The 16,113-nt window shown below is 46.4% G+C and overlaps 1 protein-coding gene across 6 annotated transcripts in view; it reads right to left on the bottom strand.

Moving 5' to 3' along the window:
• The window catches only part of Chst15 (carbohydrate sulfotransferase 15), an 85,614-nt gene that overhangs the window by 11,250 nt on the left and 58,251 nt on the right, over positions 1–16,113 (bottom strand). For all 6 annotated transcript variants that reach the window (XM_033761376.1, XM_033761373.1, XM_010635333.2 and 3 more), the window contains 2 exons: positions 15,713–15,869; positions 828–984 (listed from right to left, as the gene is read on the bottom strand). In XM_033761376.1, the coding sequence (XP_033617267.1) occupies positions 828–984; positions 15,713–15,869 (314 nt within the window). The remainder of the gene's footprint in view (positions 1–827; positions 985–15,712; positions 15,870–16,113) is intronic.

The following is a 16,113-nucleotide window of genomic DNA, read 5'->3' as shown; positions in this document are numbered from 1 at the left end:
AAAAAAAAAAAAAAAAAAGGTGGGGGGGTCTTTAAGTCTCCAAGTCACTCTAGGCTAATGAGGCAGAAGGAGTGAAGCTTCAGCCTTGAGCCCCACTGCCCTGGGGCATCCAAGCCTCCACCACAGTGGCTCACGCCTTACCCACTGGGCAGAGCAAGGCTGGTAAACCCCAGTGTGGCCAGGTGGCAGTCTTGGCTACCTGTAGCACAAACCCCACTGAGGAAGCACTCAGGGTCACCCAAATCCTCAGCCTAAAGGTACAGAATCACCAGCACCAACATTTTTTTTTTCTTTTGCATAAGGAAGGCTGGAAATATATAGGTATATTCCTTAAGAGAAAGCAAGAAAATGGATAGTGAGAACAGTGGAAGATATTTTTCAATTGGGACCCTGACAAAGAACCATTCAAAATCACTGGTTCGGTAATTTTTAAAACTGAACAATACATACGCCAGAGATGCTCTTACTACAATTTGAGAGCTAGGTGTCCTTCGGTCTTCGACTCTAATTGCTGGGTGTGTTTTAGCAGCCTTGCTAAATGGTAATCTTCCTAAATGCACCCTGGTTCTTTCACAGGAGGGCACAGCACTGCGACTGGCTGATCAGCAGGGAAGAAAGCAGGAAGAACGCTGAAAGGACCCATCGATATTCCCAGCTTTTATGTCCATGAATTTGTTTTCCCATCACCCGCCTCTCAAAGGCAGCTGAGCGGCATTTGCACATTAAAATGCTGCTGTCTGTGCTTCTGTGCTAAACCCAGGTCCACGATGCCCCTTGCATAACTACAAAGCAGCCCACTCCGCTCAGGGTGCTCGGTGAATACGTACAGGCATGGCGTTGTTGAGGGTGTTGTTGTAGACGCAGGCACGCAGTGAATAATCGAGCATGCAATTTTCAAACAGCTGCAGAGCTTCTGTCACTTTTTCATGGAAGTCATCTGCAGATTTATTCGAACTTGCAAAGTAGAGATAGTCTGAATACAACCTGTGAATGAAATAAATGGATCATTTCACCATCCACCCATGTGAAATCTCACCCTTTGCGTGACAATGAAAATCAATGTGCAATTATATTATCTCATTTTGTTCATTAAAGCACAGCCATTCCTCTCCTTCCCTTGCAGACAAGGCCCCTCCCTGCTTCCCTTCTTGCTGCTGATCCTCAGCCTTCTTACTCAGACATGTCTGCACTGCTCTCAACGACAATCGGCCAGGGGTTTGGTTTTTGTTTATTTATTTTTAATTTTTTACAGTTACCTCCCACCAAGGCTCTGTTTCTACATTAGATCACAATCATCGTACAACAGCAGAGAAGCCATGAACATTTTATATACCTTCCCCTCCGCTCTCCCCTTGGAGAGAATAAACACAGCTCGTCTGTCACTCTTGCAGTTTTACAATCCCTTGTGAAACTCCTGGGTCTTCCCTCAGACATTCCTAACATTTTAGAAAGTATTAAAGATGTCTGTCTAGACCCACAGGAACCTTTTTTTGTTACCCAAGGTCAAAGCACCCACATGTATGCAAGTAAACACCCGCAGGCAGTTGTGTTACCCCAAGGGCTTGGACCTATGCACATGAATACAACTTAATGTTCACGTAACCGTGTTTCCCATAGAAGCCGAAGATCTTCTACGACCAAATTTGGCTTTGAACCACCCCACTTCAGCAAGAATCCTGCTGCTAAAGAAAATGTACGAGAGGTCAATGTTCGGGGCTGAGATTTTTTAGACTGGGGCAAATAGTCCAGATTAAATCAAGCACTGGGTCACTCCCCCTAGGTGCCTGATAGTAAAGTGAATTTAAGAACGCTGGTTTTCCATAACATAGAAGGTGCAGCAACCAATCAAAAGGGGCCCAGCTGACCTGAGCCAGCGTGATAAGGAAGTCTCTTCCACTTTAACCTGTACAAGAAAAGCAACTGAAACAACTAATCTATTTCAGGTTCTCTGTTTACAGTTATACCACACTCTTCTGCCTATAATGTACAAGTCTGCTCAGCTCGTCAGGACACCTTTCTATTACCAGAATAAAATGCCCTCCATTTCATGAATCTCACCCATAAAAGCCAGTTCAATCCCAAAACAAAATCTGTTGACATTTTTCTTAGACAGAATTCCCCTTCATCCAGCTCTAATCTCCCTGTCATCTGATTGGTTCTCATGGTCCGCGTGTATGATTACCTGGCTATCTACAGCCAGAACCCTACAGGGCTACAGGGTATGCATCCTGTAGAGCACAGCTAGAATCTCCCTCTTCCTGGAAGTTTCCCCTCAGTAGTTTTCCACCTACCAGTCCCTCATCCAGCATCTTGGATAGAAAAATCCATTCTTTTTCATATGCTTTGAGTTGAGCCAATTGCTCTCCTCTATTCCCATCATAGCAGTCCCTATTCTGATTGCAGTGGCCCTGGACAATGTCTGTTTTTATCATTTTAGGAGATGTCAGGGTGATTTTTTGTTAACAGAATTTCTGAGTTGTGAGTTTTCTCCTCTTTTCTTCTCCTCCATTTCTGCTTGCAGAGAAGGTAAGCATTTCCTATTTTTAGCTTCACGAATCCCTCCTGGTTGTTGTTTCTTCCAGATGTTTCTTCTTCCTTTCCTCTTGATACACCTCCTCATCCTTTCACAGTTCCACCAATGCCCTTCATCCACTTACACAAGCCCCAGGTGCACTTCCTGTCAGGGCAAAGCCAGGCTGATGCCAATTGTGGCGCCGTGGCTCTAAGTAGACATGCTCTCTGCTCAGCTCCGTATCTCTCATTCCCCTAACATCTCCAACCTGTTTTCCTCTTCCAAGTGAAGGAGTCCTGTGATCGTCCTTACACACCACAGATCTGGTGTCATATATCTGCACTGACAATCACACCGGGTGTTTCCACCTGGGACTCAAGCCACACACACCACTGTAGAGGCTGTGGTCTCCTTGCCCAGTGAGTAGCAGGGTCTCTCCTCTAATACCCTTCTCTCTAGTTACATGGTAATTCCTCACGTGTCCTTTCTTGGGGATCAAAGCAAGTCTTACCTCTGGAAGGCCACCCCACAGAGTACTTCTCCAAGGCTCATGAGAATTCATCCTTGGCCTATGCCCAGAGAGGTCACTTCTGAGACATCTTGATATCTTTTGGAAGGGGTCCACAGGTTGTCTGAATCCACACACATGCTAGAACAGATCATCTCGTTGATCTCACTTTGGTCAGTCAAACTCTCCAAAAGCACTTGCCTTAAGATGAGTCATTAAAGTGCTAAGTGACCGGTGAGAAAATCGGACACGTGTGTGACAACCCCATGTTATCAGTCAAGTACTGGTGCCCCAACATCAGCTGTGCTATTTTCTTTCTACAAAGAACATGCACCAAGACTGAAACACGGCTGTCACCGCAGGCCACTCATGCTAGGACATAAAGGCTGACTGATAAACACCTGTCAGATTTGCATGGATGTTGGCATGTGTGGCTGAGCTGCGCGAGCCAAGGGTCCTCATGTGGCAATGTGTCTGATGGGTGTCCTTACTGGCTAACATACTTCCTATCAGTCCTAGCAACAGCATGGCCCAAGCCAACTATGGAAATTAATCAATGCTTCAAAACTGTTGATGAAGCCTATATTTAATAAGTCCAAGCCCAGAATTCTTACTAAGGACATCCACAGAACTATCCAAATCATTCAATGGAGCTAGACTTCTAGCACATAAATTCCTTTGTAAAAATCCATCATACTGAGATTTTTTTTCCCCCTCACGGTATAACATTTCTTGTGGACATTTAGCTTATAAATAAAATGAGAGTACTGAAGCCTGCCTTGATTTTAGATGCAAAATAACTTTATGATAAAGAGCTAAATAGAAGATAAGAAGTAGGGAGAAGTTCAAATCTCCAAATTATCTCTTCCATTGTTTCAAAAATATTTTAAGATATATGCTAATTTGCTTCATTTATATTACGAGCTCCTTTTTGTTCATTGAGAAGAAAGCTTTGTTTCTTCTTTGTTAAGAGAGAGTCTTTTATTGTCTAGGACTTGTACTCTGAGTAACATTTTGGCCATTCTTTTAAAATCAGGATATACAGTATATTAACTATTGCTAGTCTCCAAATGTTTTGTTATGAAATTTTGTTTTATTTTTTCATAAAAGAGTAGTTATTATACTTTATTTATTAATATCTACTTTGTATTACATTAAAATAAAAATTTTAAATAACATCATGAAAAAGTCTAATTCTATGCAATTCTTCAGAGGTTAAGAAGCAATCCCAGGGGGGAAAACTGGGCAAAAGCACCCCACAGGTGAGACTGTGGATTTCCATCCATTTGCAGTGCACTGAGTGAACACACAATTTACTTCTGTGAGTCACAACCCACTTCCTTGAGCTTTCAGTGTTAAATGCCAAATAGTGAGGGGAGATGTGGATTCCCTTGGAGGAGCCAAGACTGGGCAGGAAGCAGACCTCTTCTGCAGTCCTGAAGTCCTGACCAGTGGGTAGAAGGCTCATAGCCTTTTGGAAAAAAAGCCAGGCCACTTCTTCAACAGGGTGACAGGAGACTTCTAGGGCTCCTTAGTCACCTTCATGTTCTTTGACTCTGCCCATAGATTAGGTGGGCTTCAAAACCAATTGAACCTCATGACTAGAGCTCATGCTAGAGGCCCTTAACACCCTGCTTTGTCAGCAAACATGTGAGCAGAGACTTCATTCATCTTACCATATGGCCACCACCTCCAAGCGATATGTCCAAGCCCTAATCCTGGCTACCAGTGAAATGTGAGCTTAATTGGAAACAGGGTCTTGGAGGGTGTTGTTCAAGTTGAGGATCTTCAGATTAGAACATCTGGATTTAGGGGGAATCCTAAATCTGATGATTGGTGTCCTTATGAAGAAGAGAAGACCCAAACAGGTATGGAGAATGTGAGGCGTTGTGATCCGAAGACAGAGAAAGAGATTGGACTGATGCAGCTACAAGCCAAGGAACTCCAAGGACTGCTGGAAGCCCCCACAAGCTGAGTCTGGCACAGGGCAGATTGTCTCCCAGAGCCACCAGGGGGGACAATGCTGCAGACACCATGATTTTTACGCTTCTGTAAAAGAATCAATTTCTGTTGTTTTAAGCCTCTATGTTTGTGGTAATCTATCAGAATGGCAGAGAAAGTGAATACAGAGAATAACACCCAAATTCCAAGGGAGACAGGAGTTGTTTTAGTCAACAGCACTCTCCCATCCCGAGTCCCCCAAACAGTGGCCCCAGGACTATAGTCCCGTGGCCAGATTCCCCATGAGGCAACAAGAAGGGAGGCAAAAGCCAAAGCAGGGACCTTCCTTCAGGGAAGCACTGCTCAGTCCCCCTGACAGCTGAGGATAAAGGGTCTCCAGAATGCCTTCAATAGACCATGCTGTTCCTACCACTACTCTCCGGGAAAAGGAGTCAGTTAACAATCTTGGATGAATGCAAGTCACTTGGAAGTATTAATGACATTCAGAAAACGCTGAAAAGTCAGCAAATGCACCAAGAGTAATTATTTAAAGGGCCGCAAAAAGTGGGAGCAGGCTTCTACAGGTAACAAGTTGTAACATAAAAAGACACACCCCATCCACATTTTAGTCTTTAAAATAAACTTTACAGTGGTGACGCAGGGAAAGGAGATGAATGTGAAAAATGCATGAGGTTTAGCTGACATGATTGTATAACGAATCATCACAGACCTGCAAGACCGATGCCCCCTCAGGTTCTATTAACAGAGACACAGCACTGAGACTACCGGAGAGACAGAACAAAGTGAAAAGCATGTTTGGAGCCCAAAGGTCATTTGCCTTCAGGGTTAAGTGCCAAATGGGGGTGGGGGGAGATGCAGATCTCCTTGTACTAGCAAAGACTCAGCAGGAAGCACACCCCTTCTGCAGTCCTGAAGTACTAACCAGTGGGTAGGAGGCTCAGGAAGAAAAAGCAACTGAAAGACCAGTTTCCTAAAAGGGAGACATTCTGTAGTCAGGGAACAGCCTTGGCTGGAGAGGATGAGGGCCCCAGGGCAGGGTGAGGCCTAGGGGACCCGCATTCCTCAGTCTTGAGTTTCAGTGCTGCCAGCCCCCTCCTGCTGCGCCACCTCATTTTCTTACTCCAAACCATCCTGAACAGATGGGTGTTACATTTGGCCAGGATTGTTTCCAAGGGCAATTCCAAATATAAGCCCAAATACATTCTGGGCCTTCTGTGCTTCGGGTATTTTAGAAGGCTGCTGGTGGAGCCCTACACACCAGGGTAGCTCAGTTCCCTTCCTGTGGAGTGCAGGGGCCCTGGGGCCTCAGGGTGGGCAGTGGATTGGAGCTGTGTTTTGGGGAAGAGGGAGGATCCTTCTGCAAGTGACCTCGTCTCTTCCCATGGGTGCAGAGGAGTGGCCTGCAGTAAGCTCCAAGGCCCAACTGTGTAAACTCCACTTGAGTACCCAAGGCCACTGCTGAACTGACTCAGTGACAGTAAACTGCTCTGAAGAGGATATGAATGCAGATCTTCATACTGATTAAAGCCAGAGCAAGGGACTGGCTAGACAGGGGGTGGGGGGTGTGGTGGGTATGTCGCTGGTAGATCCTTGCCTGGCATGCCTAAGTCCCTGACAAAAATAAACAAAATAAAATAAAGCAGGAGCAGCTACCAGGCCGTGGCCAGGCAACGCACAAGCACCCTCCAGGTTTAGGGCCTGCAATTGCCTCAGACTGATAAGGATGTTAGCAATTACTGGGGAGTGGGCCCCAGGCCCTGGGTAAACACTGAACACATGTCCTTGTTTAGTGTTTACCCCCACCCCATGAGATACTCACTGCCCCATCTCATGGAAGCTGCTGCCATTTGCAGTGGTTCAGGAGCTTGCTCAAGGTCATGTGACCTAGGAGCAAACCCAGTCTGCTGGACCCCGAAGCCCAGTGATCTCACAGGATGTGGCCCCTCATCTCATGGTTTAGGAAGGGAAACAAATCAATGGCTCAACTACACTGCAATGCTGTTTGAGCCAATGGTGGGTTTTGTTTGTTTTAATGTTTCTACTGGTTTTGGTACATAGTGATTTAGCAGCACAAGTCAATTTTGTTACAGAACTACTTAAAAAGTCCCAGCAGACGGATAAACAATTATAACAGGTAATAGAGCAGCAAACAAACATAGAGCAGCAAGCAAACATTAGGGATGAATACTAGGAATGTCACTGCCATGGTCAAGAAAAGTAAATGTGTTTACGGAACATCATGCTGCACATATAACAATACGACAGCAATAGTAATGATGTTGGTGATAATAATGACAGCAATAATAAATGAGTGTTGATGTAATTATCACAGAGGAACACACACTGTGTGATCTTTTATCACTTGAGTAGATAAAGTTCACTGGCTATTGCACCAGCTACTTAGATTTTAGTACTTTGGCTCCTAGGTGATGATTTGCTTCTTTACTGGTCTTCCCGGTATGAGGGGAGTCTGCAAGTTCTACTTCCAAGGTCACTAGTTCAGTGAAACCTCTCCTGTAGGTGATTCTTCCTCTCTTTGTAGTACTTCTGTTCATAATATTTTTATAATAGGATATAGTGAACGTACCATAAAATTCACCCCTCCAAAGTGAACAACCCAATCGTTTTTAGGATATGCATGAAGTTGTGGAGCCATTCCAGGACATTTTCATCACCCTAATAAGTGTCTGTTGGTTGTAACGGGCCAGTTCCAGACAGGCCCACATCAGAAGTTACTAAGATTCAGCCAGAAGGCACACAAAAGTCCAAGCATCAGTCTTGGGTTCAACTCACAGCCTCTTGGTGGCCCTGAGCTGGGACTTTTCCTGTGATACAGCTCCATGCACCAGACTTTCTCAGAGCCACACTATGAGGAAGGATCTGCAACAGACACTGGAGTAGCAGATGGCTGGACGCCTGACCTCTCCCAACTAGTGCACCACAGCTTTGATGGCCTCTTCCATGTACTCCTTGCGTGCCCACCCACTGATTTCTCAATCACACACACACACACACACACACACACACACGCACACGCACACACACAAATGACCACATTTCCTACCTAAGAGCCTCCAAGAGGTGGAGACACTCATGTCCACTGCACCCACACCTCCATCTCATAGTTCTGCAGCTGCATGAAGATCATAATAAATGTGGTAACAGAAATGAAACCCAGAGTCCCAAACTCATTATTCTCCATTTGCCAGCGTCCAAATTTAAATCACTGATCAATAATTATACAACCTCTGATATGGTGTCATCAATAATGATTATATAGTGGGGGTTTTTCCTACAAGGAAAAACAAGCTATTTCACATAGTTAGGAAGGAACCCATTTGTCCACTGAATCACGAGCTGAACATCTCATTACAAGGCACAATGAGGCAGGATTGGGCAGGACCACCTACTTGGAAGAAATGTCTAAGGTCACCTTAAACCGAACATACAGGTGACATTGATAAAGGCTCATTTTCTACCAGGTAAGAGCTTCCATGTTGAGGCCTAAAACATGTATAAACGGACCCAAAACTTCTCCTTCACTGGAGCCATTGGGGGGATATCTTGTTTTTACCAAGAGATCTGAGGTTCCTTAAACACAAGCTGGGTTCTGAGTCCATCTCTAGACCCAGCTAGTGTTTATAGAATGAAAATCCATCTTCTCAGGGTGGCACCAACCATCCCTGAAATCTCTGACCCGTTTGCAAAGTACCTCTCACAACAGGCAGTGAGTCTGATGGTACAAATCTTTATAGGGAGGAAACTAAGGTGCACTGAGGTTAACCTTGGTTACCAAGCTGGGCCTAGGTCCTGGGCAAGGGGCTCTCACTGCGCAGCAATGGTCTGGAAAGCGTAACACATGCAGCCACCCCCACCTTCTACACAGCCGGCCTCACCGAGTAGCCACAGAACCTTGGGTACAAGCCTTTTAACTCTCCTAGTTGCACACCCTCAATTCCCCAGATCCTGACCTGAAGGATCACCTCTCTTTCAGTTCTGCACCTTTGCAGATAGAGAAATAATAATGGCTCATTTCACCAGTGTGTGCCTCCCACCCTGCATAGAGCCGCCCTTTCCAAGCAGTCCCCTGGGAATGCACAGGCCTGTCATGGCTTTGCAAACACATCCCCGAATGAAACAGTGTTGAACACATGGGAGCTTTCAGCTTGATGGTTTTTCTCCCACCAGGAGGAAGACACAGTCCCTCACCCAGTGGTCACTCCTGAACGGTCATCAGAGAACCCCTCACAAGGGTCCCAGATGTCCTTGTGGGCTGGCTGCTACAGGTTCTCCTTCCCACTTCTGTGGGCTAAAGCCAACCCCTGGCGCTCAGTGCTGGACTGTTCAGGCCTATTAAAGACACCTCAGCCACCTCTAAGACCCATGGAAAGGTGTGCCAACGACTCCCAAACAGGAGGCAAAGTGCCTGAATTCACCAGGAAATTAACGGGCAGTTCAAATAAAGACTGTGGTACAGCTTCCTCCAGACCACTGTTTCTTATTCGTCCAGTGTTAGAGCCAGGGAGAAAGACAGCTGAAGGAGAAACGGGGAGGCTGAGAGTCAGTTGTGGCCCTTGTCCCAGTGGCCTTCCTCCCCACCATCTCCTACCCACAGAGAAGTTCTCGTAACTTCCCTTGGAGAAAGTCTGCATTAGTAATGAATCCCTCAGTAGTGGGGAACAGCCTGCTTTTCAGCCCTTGTGCAAATCTGCTGTGGAGAAAAAAGACCAAGGCCAGGCTTTCGGTCTGCCGGGACACATCAGCAGCCTTCACTCCTCACTTCTACACCTGGAAAGGCAGAGCTGTGGGAGGAAGGTTTTCAGCACAGGCTGTGCAGCAAGATAACTTCATCTCAAGCCAGAGGTCTGTGGCAATCCCAAGGCAATCCCTGAATCCGTTCAGGCACGTCCGTGTTGCTTCCTATCCTACGGACGGTGCCCGTTCCCTCAGATGGGAGCTAAGTGGGGCAAGTCAGGCTCAGGCACCAGAGGCTAGGCAGAGAAAACAACATGGCGCTCTTCACCGGCATGTGCCTCTACAGGGTCCATAATGCTCCCAGAACTTTGCAGAACTGGAACATCATCCTGCCAAGGCCTCCCAGTCTAGTTGACTCAGGAACTACCTGCAACCAAAAAGGCCTGCCTTCACCCAGAGGAAGGCTCCCAGGAGTCCACACCCAGTGAGTAATGTTTCACCCAGGGACAACTCTGAACGGCATCCCAGCCCCAGAGCTCCTGAGGGGTGAGCTTCGGTCCAACTACATCAGAGCCTCCCTCTGTCTGTCCCACTCCCAATACTGTTCACAAGGATTTCCCCAAAAGTGCTCCCCAGAAACCCCCTGCGCATAAATGGTGGTCACAGAGTGTGTATCCCAGAAATGAACCCAACATATGGGTAAAATGCTTGGCTTCGGCCAGACCCACTCTGGAGCAAATCCCCCAGCCTGACCACCCACTAACTGGGTAGGTGACTTAGCTCCACTGAAGCCACCCGCCTCACCTATGCACACAGCACAACAGCTCTCACCTGCTGGCAAAGCTCAGAGGAGGCAATGTCCAAAAAGAGCTTGTCACGGAGCTGGGCTGGAGTAAGGGCTCCCCATGCCAGGCATGATCTCATGAGCTCACTGAGGCCTGTCCCCAAGCCTCCATGAGACTCAGGCTCCATGAGGGCAGGTGGGATGGATTTTGCTCTCCTCTGTACGCAATGCCTCAAAAGATCAAAAGTGCTACATAAATATTCAGTGAGTGATCAGTTTTGTTCTTATCAGTATTAGCTACTACTGATATCTATTTATGATAATAACTACAAGTATATAATATTTATTCTTCACAATTGAAACACATTACTACATATATGAGGTCATTTAATTCTCACAATCTGAAGGTAGGACTCGGTCCCCCCACTTTACTGAAGAGGAAATGAGACCCCAAGGTTAAGTTTACCTGCCCAGGTCACAGAGCCAGCTAGTGACTGAGCTGGAGTTTGGACACAGCCTGTCTGGGCCCTGCAGTTGTCTCTATCGTCACAACCCTGGCACACCTCCCTACACACACTCAGCGGCAGAAGCCACTCCTCACCCACATGCCCATCTCACACTCTGCAGAAAGAGGAAAATCAATGAGACTTGGATTCCTGTCCAAACGTTCAGCCTCATCATTACTCTGTGTCCCCATGAGCAACTGCATACAAATGGATGCATTTCATTAAAAGCCTCCTTCCCTTCCTAATCATCATGAGTAGATTAATTATTTAACCAGTCCAAGAGGGTGTTTAAAAAATCAGTTTATGTAAGTAGATAAAGTAAACCCCTTCCTAGGCTCAAAGGCTCAAGGGCTTTGAGTCAAAATAAAGTTCTACTTTTTACCTAAGCTCTGTTCTCCATCCCTATAAAGCCATCATCATGAAATGTGAAAACCAACCAATCCTGCAGTGGTTATTTCTGGGCATAGCACTAAGACTTCATGCAGAATAAAAGCAAAATGTGGAAACTGTAAAACCCTTCACAGATAGTGCATGACCCCTCCCCAAATGTCCCTGATGCCAGAGGGCCAGCACCTTCCAGGCATTTTTCTTTCCTGTTGAACAGGGCTACAACTGCCCCTCAGGTAAGAAGCAAACCAGATCAGCCAGATTCACAGATAAAGACAGGCAGGGGACTAATCCGAGATGCCTTTGAAAAGAACAGTCTTTACCATTTAAGAGCTGGACTAAATGAAGAGAAATTCTGCTCCTAATTGGTGGCTCCTTCTTAATTAAGTGGGCCAATTTAGCATAGGAACGCAGTGTTTTATTTGTAAATCGTTACTATCTCTTCAAGAGAGAAATGTGGAACAAGAATTCTTGGCTGGCCTTTTTGCCATATGAACCATTCCGCCCACTTCTCTCCATTATTTCTCTGTTTTCTTGCAGTGGAAAAAAACTGTTTACATCTTTCCCTGGAAATTTAAAAGTGATTTGGCTTGGCTTCTAATTCCAACATTTTCAAACCCTCTACCTTTGATCAATCATAGAAGTAAAAGCTAAATGTCAATACAAAACGAGAAATAATATTTCAACCTCCAGCTGGCACTGAACAGCCCAAGGAATCTCCCACTTGCAGAAGTGCAAGGTCATAGGATCACTGAAGTGGGCTAAAGGCCCAGGAGCCGGTTAGATTAATGGGGACTTGGGCTCAGCGTGTTTGTTTTTTTAAGGGTGACCTAAACACAAAGTATTTATCATCTTTTCTGGCTAGGATGGAGAAGGAGTCAGCCACTTCAGATAGGCCATTATGAGTCACAGGTGGAGAAAGGAGAGATTCTTTTTGTTACATATTTTTGTAAATGTTTAGGAAGTGATAAAACAGCTGCTGCTGTCAGTAACTCATAGAGAAAATATGCAATAAATGTATTCCTGCTGCCGCTGGAGCTGGCATCAGGCTGGAAGTTATTCTTCTCTGGGCAGCAAAGCCAGGCACCAGTTTCCTGAGCACCAAGTAGGTAATGCAGAGGCCCCAGCCCCAGGTGACACTTCAACTGTGACCTTGGAAGTGACCTTGAGGTAGGGAACCCAGCAAGGAGGCACCCAAGGTGCTGATCCCCAGAAACTATGAGATATATTGGTGGTGTTTTAAGCTGCTACCTTTTAGAGTAACTTGTTACTCAGCAGTAGGTAACTGATACAACAGCCACTGAAAGACTGGCTGTGTGTCCTGATGCCCGCTGTTGCCCTGCATCCTGCCCTCTGCTCCTTGGCACTGTCATACATGTCAAGACAAAGCCAAAGCCCACTTCTCTGCTCCCATAGGGCAGGCACTGGGCCACCTTTGTCACTTACCACTCGAATACTCAGCATCCTACACAGTACCCAGCATGCGGCAGGGGTTTCAATAAATGTTTGAATTGATGAACTATTTCTGTTAAGCTGAAGACCAGAGAGGAAAGAAATCTTTGTCTTATTTATTCTTTTTTAAAAAGAAGAAAACACAGCAGCTCTTGGGAGGACCCAGCTAGGGACAGGAGCCTCCAAAAAAATGACAGACGCGTGTGTCTGGGTAAAAGAAGCGAGGTGGGTGAGCCCTGCTCCTGGCCAAGCATCTGAACCTGGCCAGCACGAATGTCTTCCCGGCTCAAAGGCTCACTGTCAGAGTGCTTGTGTCCTCAGAGGTAGAGCCAGACTCCAGGAAGCAAAGGACACAGGAAGCCTGGCTCTGTGCTCCAGCAGAAAGACACAGTCTTTGCCTCTTTACCCACTGTCCCTCTGCTCAGGATGCTCCTTCCTCAGGGCCCACTTTCTTCCTTGATTCTGAGGCAAACTGTTACTCATCTTTAAAAAGCCAGCCTGGCATTGGCTCCTCCAGTTCAGGGCACCTCCCCTCCAGCTATCCCTGGCCCTGCAAGTCTCCTCAAACAACTGGGAGCTCCTTCTCCCCAGGCCTAAAAAAGGCAGCACTCACAGGAGCAAGTCCATCCAGACTGGTTCTCACTTCCCAGAGAGTTACCAAGACTGGCGGCTTTCACTCCTCTGGCCCCTGAAGTTGGGCACAGGTTGACCTTCCTCAGAACTAGAAACCAAGAAGTGACAGGAAGACATGAGGTGAGCAGAAAGCACATGCCCGAGACAATGTTCCATCTTGTGAACTTGGACCTGTGCGGGGGCGGGGGGCGGGGGTGTAGAGCAGCTGTGAAAATACCTCAGTGGGTGTCGAGGGGTGGTTTCCCCACTGGCCTGTTCCCTCCAGGCCGTGGTTATGCAACCATGCTACACAGAGCACCAATGACTTCGGTCAGCTGTTCCAGGCCCAGGGAGCCCAGCCCACACTGGAAGGAATGGGCTGAATTCCCGACTCCAAAGGGTAGGAACTGACAGGCAGTACATGGCTGTTCAGTTTCCAGTGCTCCTGAGGCTGGGAGATGCAGACAGCAAAAGGATCCACACATAGCATCTCCCCAGTGCCATGGCCCCAGGAGGGCTACCGTGGTGCTCAGGGAGGGACAGTCCAGCTCTCTCCTGACCTGTTACGTTCAGAGGAGGGGGATCCATTCTGAGACCGCCACAGAAGAATGAAGAGGTCAACACAAGTACGGACTTTCAAGCAAGTCCTTTGGAGCAATAATTCTAAACAACAGAAGCAAGAGGCAAGACTGTATATTCACCAACTGTGTTCACACACACTATACTTACCTGCATAGAAAAGAAGTCTGGAGAAAATACACCAAAATATAAATAATAGTTACCTGGATAGGAGATTATAGGTATTTTTGAAAACAGTGTTCCTTTATAGTTTCCCAATGTATTCTAACATCTCCACAACAAACTAACTACTGCTATAATTGGGGCCAGAAAGGTGTGCTATGTTGGAGGAAAGAGTCAGGGCTATGAGTGTCCTAATGCTACGGTAACAAACTGCCACACCTTGTGGGCATATAACAACAAGGATGTATTATTCTTTCATTGTTCAGGAAGCCAAAAGTCTAAAATCCTAATGTTGGCATATTTGGCACTTTCTCAGGGTTCTGGGGGAGAATTTACTTCATGCCTATCTCTTAGTTCCTCCTGGTTGCCAGGAATCTTTGGCATGCTTTGGCTTGTGGTCACATCACTTCAATCTGTTCACTTGGCATGCTCCCTGTGTCTGAAGGTAGGATAGTACTTGCATAGACACAAAATCCACATAAGGTCATAGCCACATATAGGCATTAGGACTTTAGCATGTCTTTTGGAAGAGGAGGTACAATTTAACCCATAACAAAACATGGTTAATCTGAAAGAAAATAAGACAAATATCTGTGCTTAAATATCCGACAGGCTTTCCCAGTTTGAAAAAGATTAGACTTGGACTGAATGGCTCTACAAAGAAGAAATGGGACTCACATGTGAATAGTTCCCAAAGATAGGCTTGCTCTCAAAATAAGAAAAACTGGCCAAGGATTCAGCTCAGTGCTTCTGCCGCCTGCCTCGCAAGCACAAGGTCCCAAGTTTGATCCCTGGTACCATAAATAAATACATAAATACAGGAAAAACTGAGCTGTCCTGACCTACACTGGCCATCTAGGGTGAGAAATCCTGTCTCAGAAGATGCTGAACAGACTGGAAGTCCACTTATATCTGATATGGTAGCATTTTAGGAGCACTGAACTAAATAACATTATAGGCCCCAGCCTTCTGTGATTCACAGAGGCATCACCAGTGGCTTCTGCATTGCCCCTGGCTGGCCAGGCTACCTCCCACCTATCTGCTCAGGATCACTCAAGCTTCACCTCATCCAGATGGGGAAACCTCAGATCTTAAAGGCAAAGCAGCACTGTCCAGCTTATTTCCTCCTTTTGGTCTCAAGGAAAACCAGAGAGAGAACGTTCATGACTGACAAGGGAAAAGGGCATCAACCAAGTTAGGAAACATGGGATTCTGTGAGTCAGACAATAGGAGAAGCCCCACAACCCTGATCTTAAGCGTGTCCCCAAGCCCTGAGAGCACTAGGAATCATCCCACATTCCCAGGTCAAAGCTGGCAGAGGCAACAGCCCACAGACCAGGGTCAGAATTGCTAAGGAAATAATCTACAATTTGTTTAAAGGAAGGAAGATTGCCCCCAGAATAATATTTACATTAGAAATAACAGTGACATTGCAAGTTAAGCCTGTTTATTTTTTTAAATAGAGGCAAAATCTTGTTTGCGATGGGAAAGAAACATTGCTTTCCAAAGCATCTTTTGTTTTCACCCCAAACACAAAAATAAGAATCGCTCACCTCTCCACAGGATCCCTGAGCATGACGATCAGCTTGGCATCTGGCTGAAAGGCGTGGATGAAATCCTGGGTCAGGAAGGGCGGCTCGCCGTCTGTGCTGTTGTCATAGAAGAAAGTCCATGCATTGTTATCCCACATGGTGGAAGCACTGGCCTCCCCTGGAAATAGAAGGTCCTGCAAATGAGCAGCTGCTGAGCTACGGGGCACAGCCTGACACTGTGTGCTGGAGGCCAAACCCAGCTTCCACGTCTTACTCTTAAATATCTATGGCAGGCAAGCTCATCAACTATCCCTGGCAGATAGGACTCCAGAGCAAGGAGAACTGCTGCCCATCCCTGCTGCAGTGACCCCTACTCCTACCCCAAACCTCTGTTTGAAAACCCAGGAATCCATGAAACACTG

The sequence above is a fragment of the Fukomys damarensis genome, unplaced genomic scaffold (assembly GCF_012274545.1).
Source record: "Fukomys damarensis isolate Sample0158 unplaced genomic scaffold, DMR_v1.0_HiC HiC_scaffold_8, whole genome shotgun sequence".
In the NCBI taxonomy this organism is placed as follows: domain Eukaryota; kingdom Metazoa; phylum Chordata; class Mammalia; order Rodentia; family Bathyergidae; genus Fukomys; species Fukomys damarensis.
The sequence above is the reverse complement of the archived record's forward strand: the minus strand, read 5'-3'. Positions and strand labels throughout refer to the sequence as shown.